General features: G+C 36.5%; 1 protein-coding gene across 1 annotated transcript in view; it reads right to left on the bottom strand.

Annotated features, from left to right (window-relative positions):
- Positions 1-20,299, bottom strand: part of LOC129237543 (sex peptide receptor) — a 77,549-nt gene that overhangs the window by 41,598 nt on the left and 15,652 nt on the right. The window contains exons 3-4 of the mRNA XM_054872356.1: positions 16,944-17,074; positions 2,424-2,485 (exon numbers count right to left, since the gene is read on the bottom strand). Coding sequence (XP_054728331.1) covers positions 2,424-2,485; positions 16,944-17,074 — 193 coding nt within the window. The remainder of the gene's footprint in view (positions 1-2,423; positions 2,486-16,943; positions 17,075-20,299) is intronic.

Raw genomic sequence — 20,299 nt, 5'->3', positions numbered from 1 at the left:
AAGACATTTAGCTTTAAAAAACTCCATAGATAAATTTCAAAATCGTTAAAAAATTTTAATTTCTTTTTATTTCAATTTTATTCACCACTTATTAGGTTCAACTATAAATAAACCATAAACAATTAAAAAAAAAATACAAACATGTCCAAACCAAATGGATTACTTAACGTGGAAACACTCTTCTCCCGCATCCTTGAGATGCTTTACTATTGGATCAATACAGAAATGAATTGAAGCTTCCTTATTTTCTAGTTTGTGTGCAATTTTATTTCCTTCAATGCAAATCGAGGTATCCCGGTATCCAGAGAACCTAAAGTTTATTGGTCATACCAAGCATGATTACTTTATGAAGATTCAGACGATGACTCCAACAAAACGGCGCTATTTGGGAAATATTGTCGTACATCTATCGTATCTTCTATAAACACAAAATTACCCATTCTCTTGCTGGGTATGCATCCCCACACCATGACCGAAAGTTTGCCTAAGTTTTGCATAACTAAACGGACTGATTCATGAGTAACTTCTACCCTACACTCGTCTCTAAGCTCAGTAGCAAGGTTTGTAGTTTGCGGGTTTGCGGCTACTTTTCTCAACAAAATACGTTCGGCGTTGGTTGGTTGGTTAGAGTGGTGATTCATCCAGAATCCAACTAGCGCTTCCGCACGTTCGGCGTGCTAAAATATATTCCGTGGCCTTCCACTTGCAGACTTTGACTCCAGCCTACTTTAATTTTTTGCCCAATTTTTTATGTTCTAAACAGTTTTTCGGGTCAATAAAACATTTCTGATAATTGGCGCACCATTTAATATTTTGATCAACAAATCACTCTTACGATCACTTTATGACTGATCATCAACAAACCATACAGAAAATATATTTATTTGTAAAAATACTTTATTGACAGCCGAGAGGAACATTTGTTTTGTTTTTGAATTTTGGTTTTTGCTTGCTGTGATGGATTCAAAAAGTTTACCGTTACGAAGTACTGATAACATGTAAGTTAATGAAATATTTTTTTAAGGCTCTCCAAATTCACCAACAGACAGCCATTAAAGCAATTACATCGTTAAGTATAACGTTCAAGATCATTCCTCACAGCAGTGAAGCAGTGGAAAGCTTGGCAGCGAATCATAAGCTACATTTCTGTTGGGTGTCAGGCCATAATAGCATTACGATATAGTGAAAAATGGAGTCCCTCTATTCGCGGATTTGGTCAACGAAATACCAAAGTCAGTACAAATATTACACAACGAACTAGACGAAAACATTATCGGAAAATTCAGGACAAAGTTGGAGAGTTTGTGCTCTTGCAGAAAGGCTGAGATGATGTGTAGACATGATGACCACAATCGTACTCCATTTATTGTATACAAGCACTAACATGAAGAGATTGTATAACTATAATAGGCGTGCTGACGGGACATCGGCCAGTAGCAGCGTATGTTTATATGATAGGAGTCTCGGACAGCGAGAAATGCAGGAAATGTAAAGATCAGGGCTCAAGGAAAACTGTAAAACATCTGCTTTGCGGCTGTCCTGCGTTATTCGAAACACGCTTACAATATCTAGGGGCACCCAGTTTGATGTATAGGACGATATCTCAGCACTGGATTGGAAATGTCTCCTTAAATTTGCAAGAAACAGAAAACAGAAAAAAAAGCACCATGTAGGTGGACTGTTTCAAAACGCGTAACTAATGAACTTCATCTGGTATCGCTATGAAACGAATTAATCGATGTGTGACCAGTTCAAACTAACCAAACCTAACATCCAAATTCAATAAGAAGTGATGGTTTTGTTAAAAAAGTGCAAATAGCGTGAATATTTTAGTATATCGGAATTCTCGTGACAAGTTGTATGTTAGTGTGTAAGTTTAAAATAAACAAATACAAATTATAAACAAACAAAGTGAATTTCCTTGAGTCTTCTTTTTTCAAAACATGTCTAAACAGGCTTCTAATAAGGGGCAAGACCTTTGCTAACTAATATTTATAAGCACAAGTTATTTTTACTCTGGGGTCCCACAGATGTGTGGTGTGACAATAATTTGTGGAATGTACTTAAAGGATAAATTAATTTGGAGTCACAGCTAAATAAAATAGTTAATACCTTTGATAAAATTTAACTCTCGTTGATTAAAAATATGGACGTTACTTTACTTTTCGATCCTGGCAACTTTGTTGTTGGGTTATTTTTCGGCTCGTGTGGTAGTTTGTGCACAACACATATGTTATTTCTGCATGTTCGCAGTTGGGTATGTAAATTTTGATAACACAACAGCTGCATGTAAACGCTCAAAGGCAATACCGAAAAATGTTTGATCTAACAACTTCAATGTAAAAAAGTGCAATCATTCTCCCACACATGCATACATATGTGTGTATTTGTATCCCTTATTAAAATGCTGTTCGCGTACATACCTTTGCACAGCCAACGCCAAGGTCAGCCAAATGGACGCCGTGTGACATACAGCTGGCATAATCTGAAAAGATAATAAACCAACAGGAATTTAGTAAAAAAGCAAGCAATACACGCAGAAACAACAACAAATAATTGTCAATGGATTGTTAGCAATTGAAAAAAAACTCTTACAAAATACGTAGAATTTTAGCGCCGGTACAAATGTGGGGATAAATATAAAAATTCAGTTTGTTTGAGTAAGGGTGTGTATTTACTGAAAAGGAAAACATATGAAGAGCATATACAAACACGTATAAATATAGCCGACAGGTACAGCAAATATTTGCTTCTGTTGTTCGATGAAGTTTACAATTAACGGTGTATGCGGAAGTGTAATAAAAGTTGTCTCAACCATTGAGTGGGTGTGAATGTATGTGTATGTGTGTGCGTGTGGTTGTTGACTGTCACTACATGCATTGTCACCGACCCACGCTCGACATGGGCTCTCGACATTTTTTAATCAACATCAAGCTACGGCGCATACCTTGTCTATGCAAGTATTAATTGATTATCAAAAAGGACACGTACGACGTACATTTTTATCAGAACATGCGCTTGATATTGTTGTAACTGCTGTAACTATTAGTTTTAGTAAGACAAAAAATTGTAATTGCCAAACAAAACTTAAAATGTAGTGAAGCTAAAAAATGTTAAACAAATATTATCAATATTGCGGCTCAGTTGTAGAAAAACGAGGAAAATTCATGGGCCGTTTCAAATGAGGACAAGGCGAAAACATTGGCGAATTACTTCAAAAAAGTTCTATGAAATGACGAAGAAAAGAAAATTAACAACCAAAACAGCTTCCACCATAATTTTACAAAAACAAAAAGAACGAATACACACTAAATATTAGCTTGGATCAAAAAAGGAATAAAACATAAAAAAGTACCCCGATATGACATGATAAGAGGAAAAGCATTAGCGGAGCTACCAACCAAGGCATATATATATAATATAACGGGTGATTTTTTAGCTATTATCTTTTTAAACAGTTGGCTTAAACAACTGACGCACGTTTCGTGTTTTTTTTTTTTCATTGTCAAACATCTTCAGTTTGGTCTATAATTTAACCATGAAACGTCTTACAAACGAACAACTCTTGCAAATCATTGAATTTTATTATAAAAATGCGTGTTCTGTTAAGAAAGTTTATCGCGCGCTTCTTCCATTTTATGCTCAGTTTAATCGACCCACTGAAGCGGCTATTGGAACTGTTGTGACTAAATTTAGAACCAAATTTACATTATTCGACATCAAACCACCAACACGCTTACGTAGAGTGCGAACTGAAGAAAATATCGCCGCTGTATCGGCCAGTGTTAATGACGACCATCAATTGTCGATTCGCCGCCGTTCGCAGCAATTGGGCATCTGTTACTCAACAACATGGAGTTTCATGCCTTTCAAAATACAGCCGGTGAAAGGATTGAAGCCGAAGGACCTACCGCAACGCAGAATTTTTGGTGCATGGGCTCTTGGAAAGTTGGCCGAAGATCCACTTTTTTATCGAAAAATTGTGTTCAGCGACGAAGCTCATTTTTGGATCAATGGCTACGTAAATAAGCAGAATTGTCGATTTTGGAGTGAAGATCAGCCAGAAGAATTGCAAGAGCTACCAATGTATCCAGAAAAGGTCACAGTGTGGTGCGGTTTATGGGCTGGAGGTATCATTGGACCATACTTCTTCAAAGATGCTGCGAATCGTAACGTAACGTAACTGTGAACCGTGAAATGATATCCAACTTTTTTTTACCCAAAATGCAAAAGCTAGACTTTCATGACATATGGTTTCAGCAAGGCGGTGCCAAATGTCACACAGCACGCGTAACAATGGACTTGTTGAGAGACGAGTTCAATGAACATTTTATTTCACGTTCGGGACCTGTCAATTGGCCACCCCGATCGTGCGATATAACGCCTTTAGATTATTTTTTGTGGGGCTATGTTAAAGCTCATGTCTATTCAGACAAGCCTGCTTCAATTAACGTATTGGAAGACAACATTAAAGCATTTATATGTGAGATACCGGCCGAAACATTGGAAAGAGTATGCCAAAATTGGACTAAGCGGGTGGACTATTTGAAGCGCAGTCGCGGTCAACATTTGCATGAAATAATCTTCAAACATTAAATTATATGGACTGTACTATCGATTTAAAAAAAAAGTTCATGCATTTTTCTGAATTTTACGCGTGTTTTTTTGAAAAACTTTCCTATAGCTCTTAAAAAATCACCTTTTATATTTGCGAAACGTTTTTAATGCAATGTTTCGCTTACAATATTTTCCGAAACTCTGGAAAGTGTCAGATATTATTGCATTGCCATAACCAGGTAAAGATCCAATCACTGTGTCATCACATAGAGCAATAAGCTTACTACTCACAATATCTAATCAAATGCTGAAAATTTCTGCATGATCGACTAAGCCAATTTCTGGACCAAAAAACGTATAATACCGGATCATCAATTTGGATTTAGAAAAAAAGATTCCACTATTCAACAGAATTACAAATTAAATCCAATCAGACCTTGAAAACAATCGATAGTGCGCGTAGCTCAGGCGTTTGACAAAGTGTAGCACAAAGGCTTACTCCACAAAATAAGACCACCTTTTGACTACTATCCCATCATAAAAAGCTACCTTACCGATTTTTATATTAAATACGACAATCAATGTTTAGATATTCATCAAATAACAGCTGGAGCTCCGCAAGGAAGCGTTCTTGGACCTCTGTTATATGTTTTATTCACCGCAGATATACCACCTCCTGACGAAACTAATTCTTCAATTGCTACGTTCGCAGACGATACAATACTATTAGCATTGGTAAATGATTGCCTAAACCTTCTCAACATGTTAGGAAACCTCAACACAGTAACTCTAGTCTGGATTCCGGGACATGAAGGGCATGAGGGGAATGAAATGGCTGATGACCTCGCAAAACAAGGAGCAAATATGCAACTTACTGGTCCTGAGCCTTTCTGTGGACTCACGAAAAGCCACATTAATGAATTCCTCAGGAAATGGGAAGAAAGGAAATTTGCTGCACACTGGCTAAATTGTGCCGGTCAGCGTCAAGCCAAACAATTTCTTAGTCCCAACAAAGGAATATCAGACAAGCTACTCTCACTAAACAAAGTAGATCTGCGTCTTTTAACAGGATACCTCACAGGTCACTGCAGCCTGAGGTATCATTTAAATAACATTGGTCTATCAGAGACCAATGTCTGCCGCTTTTGCGAAATGGATATAGAAAGCTCAGAACATGTGCTTTGTGAATGTCCTGCGCTGGGCAGACAAAGACTTCACCACCTTGGTGGTATCGTAGTATCTCCATGTAATCTTTGGAACAACAAACCCACAATAGTGCTAAAATTTATAAAAAGCCTTAAACTCTAGGGTTACAAAAATAGGTCTTGCACAATAGATCAACTCTGGTCGCAGTGCGTAATGGCCTTCTAATAATAATAATAATAATACTATTAGCATCGGACAAAATCTTAACTATCGCTACTGAAAAACTGCAGCATTACTCAAACGCAGTTACGGAATGGTTTGATAACTGGTGCCTAAACATAAATGAAGATATAACCGTACAGGTTATATTTACTAACAAAACAAAATTTACACCAGTTTCAATTAAAATAAATGACAAAGCAATTACAATAGAACCAACTACTAAATACGGGAGTTCAATTGGAATCACCACATAAAGCAAAAGGTCAAACAAATAAAAGAAAAACTTCGACAACTTCATTGGTTTGTCTGCTCAAAATCCAAAATTACTATACAGAACGAGCTGTTATTGTACAAAACTATGATTAAACCAATCTGGCTATATGGACTACAGGTGTGGGGAACGGCTAAAAAAACTTATAGAAAAAATCCAAAGACAAAAATCCAACAAGGCACTTTGAAAACATACACACACACATAAATGTAAAAATCAACAAACTTCTTGAAAGGGAAAGAAACACAAAAAGGCGTATAAAGAGAACTTGACCAAGCGACCTAATAAATGCTAGAAAACAATAAACTAGTTAAAATTCCATTATATTGTTGTACAATTGTAATTATGGTAATTATGTAATAGTGAATCTTGTATTGTATATTATTTCATTTAATAAATCAGCCGGTCAGCCGAATTTGGCATTAGCTCGTCTTAATTTACGGTTGGATTGGGTCTACATCCGTAAAAAAATTATTTTGATGCAAGAATTGAGGTCGAATATACATAGATCACTTCGGAAGTACGTCACATAAAATAGTAACAGTTATCCTGATATTGGCTAAAACACAATCCACACTTCGCGCTTGCTCAACCAAATGTCTTGAATCCCCAAATATTGGTTCATACAGTGGTTATTTTTGAAAATTCAAGAAAATTAACAAAAACCATAATTTTTTTTCAATATATCTTATTATTTATGCAAGATAATTTCAATCATGTGGCTGGCTACCTCTCCTACCTTCGGCGTAGCATATATTGTTAACCCAGTTTTCCAAGACCTTGCTGCCCGTTTCTGGCTCTATCTCACAAATGTTTTGCTCGATATTCGATAATTATTTTTTTAGCGGCGGCCGCCGTAGCCGAATGGGTAGGTGCGTGATTACCATTCGGAATTCACAGAAAGAACGTCGGTTCGAATATCGGTGAAACACCAAAATTAAGAAAAACATTTTTCTAATAGCGGTCGCCCCTCGGCAGGCAATGGCAAACCTCCGAGTGTATTTCTGCCATGAAAAAGCTCCTCATAAAAATATCTGCCGTTCGGAGTCGGCTTAAAACTGTAGGTCCCTCCATTTGTGGAACAACATCAAGACGCACACCACAAATAGGAGGAGGAGCTCGGACAAATACCCAAAAAGGGTGTACGCGCCAATTATATACATATATATATAAGAATTATGGACATCCATAATTATGATTTGACGGCTGAAAATGGCAAACTGTGTAGACATTTCCATTCAGGAAGGTTTGGAAAATCGTCATGAATCTTTAAGTGCCAGAACAACGCTTCCAAATTGTTGAAATGTACTTTGAAAAAAATAAATCTATTCGCGAAGCTTATAGAGCAAAGAGCAAAAATTTAAGAAAAATGGCCATCGTTTGCGTCGCATTTTGCTGATTTTTTTGCTCATTTAGATTTATTATACAAATTTATTGAAAAAAGCAATAAAAAATTAAACTGATCGAATGAACCTTTTTTTCTCTAAGGTAGGGATATTTAAAGAAAATATGTTTTATGATTAAATTTTTCAAATAACAGTTGTTTTTGTTTCTGTACTCCCAACTGACTTTCAAGATGTATACTAAACTACATGCCCAATTTCGATCTTATTTAAAAAGGAAAAGACTGAAAGCTTATCAAATACTAGAACGTAAAAGCTTTATAAGACGGCTTTTGGTACAGCCTGTACTAAACAGCCTAAATATATGAAACTGCAAGCATTGGCATTGATGTGTGTGAAAGTGTGTGTTTTATTTCGATATTGCTGCAAGTTTTCGTTGTTGAACGTCAGAGAAAGTGCAATTGATTTACTTAGAAGACCATATGAAAAAAAAACTTATTGATAGCAAATAAACGGAGCCCTGTCTATGTGCATAGTTGTAGCAAAATAAGATTCTAGAAGTCACGCTGTCGTATAGTAATATATTTGGTAAGCGGAAAAATTGCTGATGTGCTGTTGAGTGTACCTTCTGGCGCCAAATGGAAGCTTTCAAATTTCCTTGCATCCGCGCCAGACTCTGTTTTCGTATTCACATCTAACACGCCGCACGGTGGTATGCCTTCTAACACTTTTTGACAGAAACTAGAAGTATTGATTTTAGGATAATCAATTTCTAGTCTAGTTAACACTAAACCTACCATGGCGGGTCAAATGAGCCATTTTAAACTTTTTTTCAGAAGATTTTGGAAATAACATTATTAAATCGTCGTTTTCTTTCACGACTTTTATTAAAAAATAATTGTTTTACCGAGAAATATATGTGATCTGCTCTAACTACCGTAACGGGTCATTTGACCCATGCACATATTGTGTTTCTTGATTGAGCCGTTTTTCCTATTACGTGATATATTTCGCTCCATTGAGTTATATTTTTTGCAGACTGATGGATGAATAGCCAATTTCGTTCTACTACAAGCGAGCATTACAGTAAAAATTTCAAGTTATAGTGCTATTTTGTGAATCAAAAATTCTTATTTGATAATTTTACATATAATTATTATCCCAAAAATGTCAAAACATTCAAGATATTTGAAATCATTGGAAGTTATAAATAACATAGATGAAGAGTGTTCGGAATTCAGTGAGGAGCAACTGTCTGAAAGTAAAGTACAACATAGTACAATATAATAATTCATTTGACAGTACAGATGAATGTGAGTCCTCAGGTAAAGAAAGCGAAGACGAGAAAAAGACCGTTATCGAGTTCAGAAAGTGAAAAATATGTGGAAGGTCGATGTACTGAAATTGCGCCTGATGGTACAATTTGGCAAGAAATAGAACAAAGCTAAACACCTGGACGTTCTCCAATTTATAATATTTTTAGGGAGGTTGTAGGCCCGACAGCGTATGCCAAACGAAATATAATGAAGGGCAAAGTAAGAACTGCATTTTCTTTGATTATTGTCAATCGTGTAATGGAGCACATAAGAAAATGCACAGAAGAAGAAGCCTCTCGAGTATTGGGAGCTCAATGGAATTTTACTCCTGCAAAAGTAAATGTATTTATTGTTCTTCTATGTATATGCACGTGGCTTATATCAGGCAAAAAATTTGAACATTTCATATCTATCACTAAATGGGGTCTAGCCAGCAACGAAGCCAGCGTTTACAAAATGATAAATTCGCTCTAATCTCAGAATAGACAAAATTGTTAGAAGCCTGTGTAACATGTAACTATCGATGAACAGCTCTTCGAAAACAAAGTAGATTTACACAATATATGCCGAACAAACCGAATAAGTTTGGTATCAATTTTGGCTAGCATCTGATATCAGCACTAAATACATCATAAATGGATTTTCATATTTGGAAAAGGAAGAAAAAAGAGGTGCTTCAACTCCGCTTGCGAAATTCGTTGTTCTCAAACTAATGGAACCGTTCACAGGATGCGAAAGAAGCGTCACTACAGATAATTTCTTTACAAGCTTCACTCGCTACGAAACTATTAGAAAAGAGAACCACTCTTTTGGAAACGATTCGCGGAAGCATAAGAGAACTGCCCAAATTAGCCAAGTAGAAGAAAGATGGTGCGCCACGCTTCTCAACAAAACTATATAAATCGAGTCATTATTCACTTACCATTTATAAAAGTAAGACAAACAAAAAAGTGCTTTTACTAAGCGCAAAACATAAATCTGTAAGCATTGAAACATATGGCAAGCGTATACCAGAAACGATAAGATTTTACAATAATACTAAGTACGCTGTAGAGATGACGAATCAGATGGCCAGAAAATACTCAATGAAATCAAAATCGCAAAGATGGCCTGCGCAGATTTTCTTCAATATTCTTGACCTGGCTGGAATCAACTCAAGAGTTTTATATAGAGAAACAATCGGCAAAAACACCTCTAGATAACAATTTTTATTCTAATTAGCTGAAGAACTTGGCGAAAGAAGATTTTCAACAGGAGCAAAAACAAAGCAAAGAATAAACTATTTTTATGTTTTTTAAATTTAATATATAAACTATTTTGAATCATTAATTGAAAACAATTGTTTCATTCATGTACTAAATTGGCCTAATTGATATATTTTTCGCTAGACTTAGTAATATATATAACATTTTAAAGGCGGGTCATTTGACCCACTTTGGTAGGAATAGGAATACATAAAGTATCGGTAGGTTTAGTGTTAAGCAGGTTAACAGAAATTCCGAAAAGAGTTGATATCGGTACATCCTTTCGACCTACAGAAAATATCTAAATATATGTATAATATTAATGTAAGCACATTTTAATGAAGCTCCGTACATAAGTTACCCTTATGAAAGAGGGTTCTCGTTGTATAGACGTCCCATCCGGAGCGGCACAAGAATCAATTCTCGATGCCGACTTGTGGAACATTAGTTGTGACGCGATATACAATATTAAAATGCCCAATAGTACCTTTCTAATCGGATATACAGACGATCTGACAGTAGTCATCACAGCATCAAACCTTGAAAAAGTAATGATACGAACATAAATGTGCCTAGCTTCACGTGGACTCACTAATACTTATAACCAAGAAGCGCATCCCGTTAGACGTTAGCATGCAAACTTGCTCAAAAACGATAACCACAAAAAAGGTTTTAAAGTACCTAGGCATAAGATTGCACTCAAGACTAACTTCTAGGCCCAAATAAAACACGCAGTAGAGAAAGCCGCTAAGATGTCATCCCTACTCAGTGGACTGATGGAAAATATAGGGGGTCCAACCCAAATGAAACGGGAAATAATGGTGGCTACCACGCTCTCCGTTCTCTTATTAGGAGTTGAACTGTGGGCAAATGTGCTAAAGGTAAAGCATCTATGCAAGCTCTTAGCATCGGTACAACGAACGGCAGCCCTGAGAGTTATGTCCGCCTACGGCACACTATCAGGGCAAGCTGTTCAACTAATAAGCGGTTAAATGCCGATAGACTTACTAGCTTTTGAAAACAAAAAGTTATGACCATCAAAGAAAGAGGGAATGGAAGAAAGAGTTAGCAAGCACGCACAATAAAGGAATGAAACGCTAAGGCTATGGAAAGGTCGCGGGATTAAGGAAACACACGGCAAATGGGCGGCTGACTCATAAAAGTCGTCGCCAAATGGAAAAGCAGGAACATCAGTAAAGTCAATTTGTATACAACCCACATGCTTTCGGGGCATGGGTATTTCCAGAAATACCTGTTCATAATAAGGAAATGCGAACACTGCACATGCATATAGGGATATGCTCCCGAAGATAACGCTGAATTCACATTCTTGCAATGTTAGGAACAAGAACGTCGAACGCTAGAAAATACAGTCGGTCACACATCCACTGAAAATGTAATCGACAAGATGCAAAGTAGCGAGGAAGCGTGGGAGATCATCAATGGTTTTACGGAAAGAATTCTACGTATAAAAAAGCGGGACCTGGACGCAGGCACTTAGACATAGACCTTTGTAATGAGGAAGATCGAATGCCACTCTGAAGTAATGTGAAAGCGGTTACAGGGTGGGTGACGATTCCAAACGAGGAGGAGTTTTTTAGTCCCCAGATATTCCAATGCATTAATGATGCATTAGGCATTTTAAACCCTCTCAGCCGCCGAAAAAACAAACAAAAGTTGGAAGTAAACTTGGACTGTACCTTTTATTTCTTCCTTTTTTCCAACTTTTTTTGTTCTAAAATTAAATTAACAAAGATCTAAAATGTTATATTTGAACTATGTACTCTTACATTAATAAAATTTTAGTACAATAATTATCTTGCATACACATATACGCTACTGAAATGAATGACAAATTTCTACTGTTTTCCCTATACAATCTTATGACTTCCTTAAAATTTTCTAAAATAAGATTTTTTTGTAGGGGAGAAATTCCAATAGTCGTAAAATTTATTTTCTGCCGCCCAAATACCACTGTGCATCACCCACGCGCTCTTGCACCTGACTGCGCAAGAAAGCAACTGAGGTAATGAAAAAATAATCAACATTACCATTTTCAACTGACAGCAACGGCATTGCTGTCTTCTGTGCTCTTTCTTTCTTTTTGTATACGAGTGTATGTTGTTGGTGCAGCTATAATTTGGCAAGGTATACACAGGTGCGATCTTGTGTTTATAGGTAATAAATAACTGCGTCACTGCTTTTATATCATTCTTTTCGGGACAGTTTTAAGAAAAGCAAATGAAGTAAAATAATAAATATATAAAATGCATGCAGAAAGGCGGAAATGAGATTCGAATAAAAGCCATTCAAATTAAATACACTTGGGCAAGCCAAAAATCGTGCTTTTCAAGAAGCTTTTCATTGCAACTTGCAGGCGTTTCATAGAATTTATTTAAAACTATTTACTTTATTTATTTTATTTAAAAATTTACTAAAAATCGAAACTAGTGCAATTCAGCTTAATACGAGTTTTTAGATGAGCTCTTTATGGCCAATGTGAAAGAAATTTGTACGCAGCACACAGTACACAGTATGATTCGGAATCGAATTGGGATAAATGCAATGGCAAACTATGAGCTGCATAAGAAGTTTTAAGAGGAAAAGGCGTTCAGAAAATAAATGGCCAATTATACCGCTTTAAATAAAGATAGTTTTAGAAAATATTAACAAATTTTTAAAATTTCTTTACTTCTTTGAACTTGGCCGCCGTAGCCGAATGGGTTGGTGCGTGACTACCATTCGCAATTCACAGAGAGAACGTAGGTTCGAATATCGGTGAAACATAAAAATTAAGAAAAACATTTTTCTAATAGCGGTCGCCCCTCGGTAGGCAATGGCAAACCTCCGGGCGTATTTCTGCCATGAAAAAGCTCCTCATAAAAATATCTGCCATTCGGAGTCGGCTTAAAACTGTAGGTCCCTCCATTTGTGGAACAACATCAAGACGCACACCACAAATAGGAGCACGAGCTCGGCCAAACACTCAAAACGGGTCAATTATAAAAAAAAAAGTGAAATTGGAATAACATGAATTTTTTAAGAAGATTGATTTCCCTATAAAAACCATATAAATCCAAGTTTCCAAAAAAAAAATAGTTCAAGAATTTTTTGTAAAAATTTAACCCTGATAATTAGTATTTTTAGAAACACTTTGGGGGTGCAGTTTTATAGCCCATTGAAATATGTTATAATAAAGCCTCAAAAGTCGCATTGGGTTTTGACATTCTCTTTTATTTGTCGGTTTTATGCATTTTCTCCATATCTGTGCCGACAAGGAATAACAGTTATTTCTTGCATTTGCACCACCTAAAATTGTATCATCATAACTCAAAATACGAATAATTTATAATATACTTTTAAATCAAAACCGCTAAAGCCAAGCAGCATCACCCCAAAACCGTTACATTATCTATCGTGATTTGACAATTGTGACGTCGGGTACCTTAACTATACAAAACAAACAAAAGGAGCGAAATCACATCTCTGTCAAAATTCTTACTAGCGGCTTTCTTAGCCGAATACGTTGGTGCGTGACTACACTACCATTCGGAATTCGGACAAATGTAGGGTCGAATATCCGTGAAACACCAAAAGTTTTTTTCTAATAGCGGCTGCCCCTCGGCAGGCAATGCAAACCTCCGAGTGTATTTCTGCCGTGAAGAAAAACTCCTTATAAAAAATATTTGCATTTCGGAATCGACTTAAAAATATAGGTGCCTGTATGTGGAACAACATCAAGGAGGAGGAGCTCGGCCAAACACCCAACAAGGGTGTAAGCGCCAATTGTACAAGTATATAGATATATATATTAACTAATAAAAATGAAAAAGCTTCCAAGTGCATCTTTTTTTGCGTTTTTATGCGGATGATGCCCTGGCAAGAAAATGTGTGTGTGTATACCCTATGATCTGAAAGTACCGGGAATGTTTAAATAAAACAAAAGAAAGTTAAATTTCAGGCAAATTTATTTTAGCTCCTTCAAAATATGACCCATCTGAAACAACACACATGTGCCAACGTTTAACCCAGCCCTCCATGCACCCCTGGTAGGCCGACGAAGAGATGGCCTTCAGCTCCTTCGTCGCATTCTCTTTGATCTCCTCTATCGACTGAAATCTCTTTCCACAAAGTGGTAACTTCAACTTGGGAAACAAAAAGAAGTCGCACGGGACCATATCTGGTGAATACGGTGCTTGCACAATGGTATTTACTTGGTGTTTGGTCAAATAATCCAGCACAATTTGGGCTCGGTGCGATGGCGCGTTATCATCATGCAAATTGCAAGAATTGCTTGCCAACATTTTCGGCCGGCCAAGCAAGTTACAGATGTGTGTTTTACAGCCTTACCAACATGAGAAAAAAATATTAACCGATTCCCACGTGCGCGGTTCTTTAAATTAAACATTCCCGGTACTTTCTGATCATAGAGTATATCATTTCTTGTGTTTAGTAGTTGCTATTGCTTTCACCTGCTCTTCCTTTTCACAAAAAAGTAATTCGCCTTCCTTTTGTTTGTATATTCTCGGAACTTGACGTCACAGCAAATTCGGAAACCACTGTAAAATCCTCGGTTACGTCAGAAATTCTGCTGATTCCTTCAAAATCGCAGAGAACCACTGAACGGTCTGATGTTGGCTACATCTCTGCATTCTGTGCATCGTGTATACGTTCATCATATGCCGAGAGTCTAATCGTAGTTTCCATCGAACTAACATCATTCTTCTTTAACTTAAACTACATTCATATACTTCGAGTAAAAGTAGGTATGGAATATAACCTAGTAATAGCCCAAATAATGGTTGAAGCTTTAGTTAATTCCATTTTCCAATTTCTTAAAAAATAAAATTTATTTTAATACATTTTAAAGAATAAAAGTCTTTAAGTGAAACGCGCTCTTAATCAAAAGAGCTCTGATTCTGAACTTATCCGTTCAGGTATTAAAAAATATTTTTCATTACAATTTTAAGATTCCTTGTGCTCTTTCATCATCCACCAGTATGCTATGCAAAAGCACATTATTTTATGGTGACGTTTAAAAATGTGTCAAAAATAAAACCAACAACAATGAAAATGCTGACAACAGCAGTTCAAAGAAACATTTTTAATTAATTTCTCATTTAATATCACTCAGCAGGTGGTGTTGCCACTTGTGCACATGCACACAAACTTAAAGGGTTCATTGCACTTTTCCTGCGCGGAAAACTTCTACCAGTGAAATAAATTTCTGGAACCGAGCTAATAGTATTTCACCCAAATTGGACCAGTTCGTTATTCAATTCCTGTCAGTATCTGCAGAAAATATCGATAGCTAAACTTTACTGAGTCAATATTAGCTTAGTCACCGGTACTTGTGTTTGTCATTGAAATTCTATCAATTTTCTTAGAACTCTTTATTGAGTTGGCATTGATTGAGAAGACATTAGAACCAGTGACTTAAAAGTGCCTACATTTCTATAATCATAGTCAACCATTTTTGGAACTTTTTAATAGATTCTGTTAATTTTTTGTATTATTATTATTTCTCTTCCATCGGGGCGTGGGCGCAAATGAGCGAGATGTTAAAAAATCGTGCTTTAATGCGAATTATTCCGAGTCGCTCTTCCACCGGAGTGAACGGCAGTACTTGGTGACGAAGTTTCTCTCCCACAACAAATTCGAAACGAATTTGCGATCCTTTACAAATTTAAGTGGCGGGTTCCAAACCCAGCGCACAACCAGCTATCCTGGAATGCTTCGCCTTCTCACGTTGGCTCACTCCCGAACGGGTGTTCGGAAGCTACCTAGGCGATACTTGGGCTAATCCCGGAAGTTGAGAGCAGCTTGAACCATATGTAGAAGAATCAGTAACTTTCCCCACTTGCGTGGCCTTCTACATATGGAACGATCCTCAGAAAGTACACACCGCTGGGAAAATAAAAAGCGAACTTTCAGTTTTCGGTTTGTATGGATAAAAACTATGGAACGAGTAAACAACAGTTTTCGAGACCGGACCGAACTTGGCAGAAATGCACTCGGCGGGCACCGAGGGCACCCGCTATAAAAAAACTTTTTCTATCATTTTGCTGCTTCATGCATCGGGATTCGAACCTGCGCTCTACCAAATGGTAGTCACGCACCAAAGCATTCGACTACAGCGGCCGTACTTAGTATGGAAGAAAATGCTTGGCACTGGTTAGCAAAACTTATTATCAAAAATCAACGCCATTTTTTAGTCTCTTTTCTAAAATTGAATAGACTATAAAACTGTAAACAAAAAAAAAAAAAGGGAATATAAAATTTTTAATTAAAAAGTTTAAAATTAATTTTTGTTGTAAAATTAATTAAGTTTTCATTGAAAATTAATATACACAAAATAAAAAAATGTAAAATAACCAAAACTAGTCAGAATTTAAATGCGTGGAAGCCTTAATTGAATCCTCTTAGAGTACGAGTACATCCGTGTAAAGTTCACTAAATACTTATATGAAAAAGAGTAGAAACACAAACCAGTGATGGTTATGAATTCATAAGAAACGGTCCAGTTCCAAACTGATAAGTTTCTCTGTAGGTATGCATTTTCCTCCTTGTGTGTTAAAATAAAGTCAAATAAACGCAAAGTTTCGAGAAAAGCTAAATTTAGTATAGTGGAAAATTCCGTGAAATTGATTAAAACAAAGTAAGTAAGGAGAAGAGTGCAATTAAGTAAGATACACGCATAAGAATGTATGTAATCACAGTTAAGTGCGCACAATTAATATTAAAAGCCATCAGGATGATGATTACAATATAAAGTACATAAATTTACAGCAATATTAAGCACTCATTAAGTTCACTTTGTTGACGCCTTTTGTAGTTTACTCACCTCGTTAAATATGGTATATGCCAAACACATCGACACCGGATGCAGTGGCTTGTAATGATTGCCGAATGTGTACATGTACCATAGTCCTGGCGCCGGAAACATCACCGTCAGCATATCGCATATTGCCATGGCTGCAAAAACGAAATGTAGAAATAAGAAAAGACAAATACAATTAGTGTTGCAGTGACAGCAGTAAAAACTCGCTTACATAAGACGAGTATAATTAAACGTTTTTCCCTAACATGGGGCGACAAATTTTAACATTTTTTCTGAAACATGCGAAAATATAAGTAGATATCTATGCGTTACTATTTTTCAATCTTATGGCGCTGTCGTTTCTCCTTTTGTACTTTTTTGGTGTTGGATTCTAAACTAAATGAGCTCTAACGTGAAATATCTCTGTTCAATTGTAAAAATCCCAGTTCATTCATTTCAATTCAGAAATTTTGTCAAGGTAGTTTGTTGCCCTGGAAAGCAGCTGACCACTTAAAATGTTAATATTATATTACCTCGCAGTGTTTCTCAATTTCTACAAACGATATTCTTTGTGTGAAAATGTGTCAAAGCCTTCGGAAAGTCTATGTATACTGTGTCAACTTGCCAACTACAGTTAAATGCTGAGATGCAGTACTGGGAAAATACCACGTGATTGGTTACTGTGAAATGTCCATGGATAAATCTATGCTGACACTATGTTTGGTGGTAAACAGTAATGCACTGTTTTTTTTTTTTTGTATTCACGATCCTTGTTCATTTTTTAGAAGCGTTGTAAACTGGACAGTAGTAAGAAATTTTCGTTTGATAATTTAACTTGATTTAAGAAGCATTTGGGCCGGGTTTAGCATAATGCCGCATGAGAATTTTGAGGGAAAGAAAAGGGCGATAAATTTAGAGGTATCAAATTTTAAATTGAAATAAAAAAAATGTAAATTGATTTATCCATCTTTATTATTTTTGTGGATAATCATTCATGGAATTTATGTTTTAAAGATAATCCCTTTCAAATGGTGGCCGCAACAAATAACAATTTTGAATGATTCGCTGGAGGACTTCGGTCGATATATCGTGAATAATTTTAGTAATGTTTTTTTTGTTTTTTTCTTTTGGTGGGTGAGGTAGGCTTCCAAATGCCTTCGCACTTACAGCGACCGTCGTCTATTGCGTCGTTTGGTGTGGCCACTAAAACGATCCCTTCTCTCCTTCTGGGGAGACATCCTTCCAGAACTGCTTTATATGTATATTACTTCGGGAGGGCCGAGAACGGTATCCATAAAGGACCAATTCTATTCACCCTCGTCTGGGTTCACTATCTTTGTAGCCAGCTTTCATGCTATAGGCTCGTCTTCTTCTGTCTCTATCTGTGCGGCCTAGCTTTGCTGCACTGTGCCGAGGTCAATATTTTTTTTTCGTAGTACGTTCTGGACGTATTTCTTTACCGCGTTCCGGGTGTCCTCATTCGTTCAAACATTTTACTGATTATATTTCTCGGTCCGATGTCGCCAACCTACTCCCATAGAGCATTTCTTTATATATATGCACTTGGATTCGGTTACCTTGTCCATACGGTATAGGTATCTCCGGAAGTATACGTGGTTCGAGAAGAACTGAATTAAGAAGTAGTTCACTTCCCCGAAGATTCTTTGAACCCATTTGTCAGTTGATGGAATAAGTTTTGCCGTCCATCTGCCACTCAGTGTCCCATAGGCTTTGCCCCCGCAGCATGGTTTGGCAATTGTACAAACATTGTTAAGGCGTTAGTCTTTCCATGATGAAAATATTCAAAAAAATTGTGTATTTATGGTAGTTTGATACTAGTCACCTGTAAAAAAACTGGAAAACTACCTTCAATTCGATGATGATTTATTTAATGAAACTTTATGGAAATGTTAGGGAGTGGTCCCTGAACAACTTTTGTAACTCCCTACATTACGGAGAAAATTATTTTTCAATAACTTGTCTTCAAAATGGCTTCAGCAACTTCAATACAAATCTCACTCCAAATCATAAATGCTTTTATATTTGTAATCAAAATTTAATTTCTATCAAAATCGAGAATAAAAATTCATTGGAATTGACAACAATATTGTGATGCCGGAAGCAGGCAAATTAAAATGAAAATACGAACAAAAATTAAATATTTCAGTTCAGTGTAGAAGATGATGGATGGCTACCTTGCCTCCATACTACACACATCATATGAGGTTTTAATTTATGAGTGTTCTTTCTTTGAATCGCAGCCGAACGCCGTCCACGCGAAAAGCGATTCTACGTAAAAATTTCACAAATTTACAAACACCCTATTTTTACCCTCTCTGTAAAATTCTACCTGCATTAGAAATGCGTTCTGGTTTGAGGTGTCTGGCTACCCTCACCTTTCGCAAAATTACAAAGTACAGTTTGTACAGTTTGGCGTTATGGGACTATCGACGTATCGATGAAGCCCGACTTTTCGTTTTTTAGGGAAAACACTATATGTGCTGGCATGCTTTTATTTAGCTTTATTCTCCATTTGCTAGCCCACGCAGCAATAAGGTTAAGGTTAACAGCTTCTTGTAGCTCATTCGTTGCATTTTCAATGGTGGTACCGACTGCAAGTAAAGCGTGGCATAATGCACATAACGTTGCAGTTACTTACTGCTTTGCCGATGGTAGGTCGTGGGTATGCAGGAGATATAGCAGAGGATACAAAATGATTCCCTATGGAACGTCTGCGTTTATAATTTTTAGAGAAGAATATGCATATTCATATTTAACACAAAATAACCTATCAATAGCGCGACTACCATTCGGAAGTGCGTAGGTTCGAATCTTCGTACATGAAAGAGCAAAATGATAGGAAAAGTTTTTTCGGTCGCCCTTCGGCAGGCAATGGCATACCCCCGAGTGTATTTCTGCCTTGTAAACACTCCTCATAAAAAATTGCTTAAAACTGTAGGTCCGCCTCATACTACAAATAGGAGTACGCGCCAATTATTTATTTATTTTTTTACCTATCATTATAATATGACGATAGCACCTCATCAACTACATCTTTTTGACAACCTTTTCGGTTTCGATTTAATTTTAGAACAGCTAACTAGATGGCTTAGATATACTTAATTATATAATTTGTTATGTACCAATGAACATTATCTTATTCCGGACAGATCTACGTTAACGAATTTAGCTGTCTTTATGGAGGACTGTTTGTACATATTTTAAAGATGTTTCCAAATGGATGCAATCTATACAGATTTTTCTAAGGCCTTTGATAGGGTATCTCACCCAATATTAAAAGCTAAACTTAGGGATTTTGGCTTTCACTCTCAATTTCTTAAGTGGTTAATTTCTTACGTTAATAATAGCCACTGCGTAGT

The sequence above is a fragment of the Anastrepha obliqua genome, chromosome 2 (assembly GCF_027943255.1).
Source record: "Anastrepha obliqua isolate idAnaObli1 chromosome 2, idAnaObli1_1.0, whole genome shotgun sequence".
NCBI classification, from domain to species: Eukaryota; Metazoa; Arthropoda; class Insecta; order Diptera; family Tephritidae; genus Anastrepha; species Anastrepha obliqua.
Note: the sequence above shows the minus strand (reverse complement) of the source record. Positions and strands in the feature narration are given on the sequence as shown.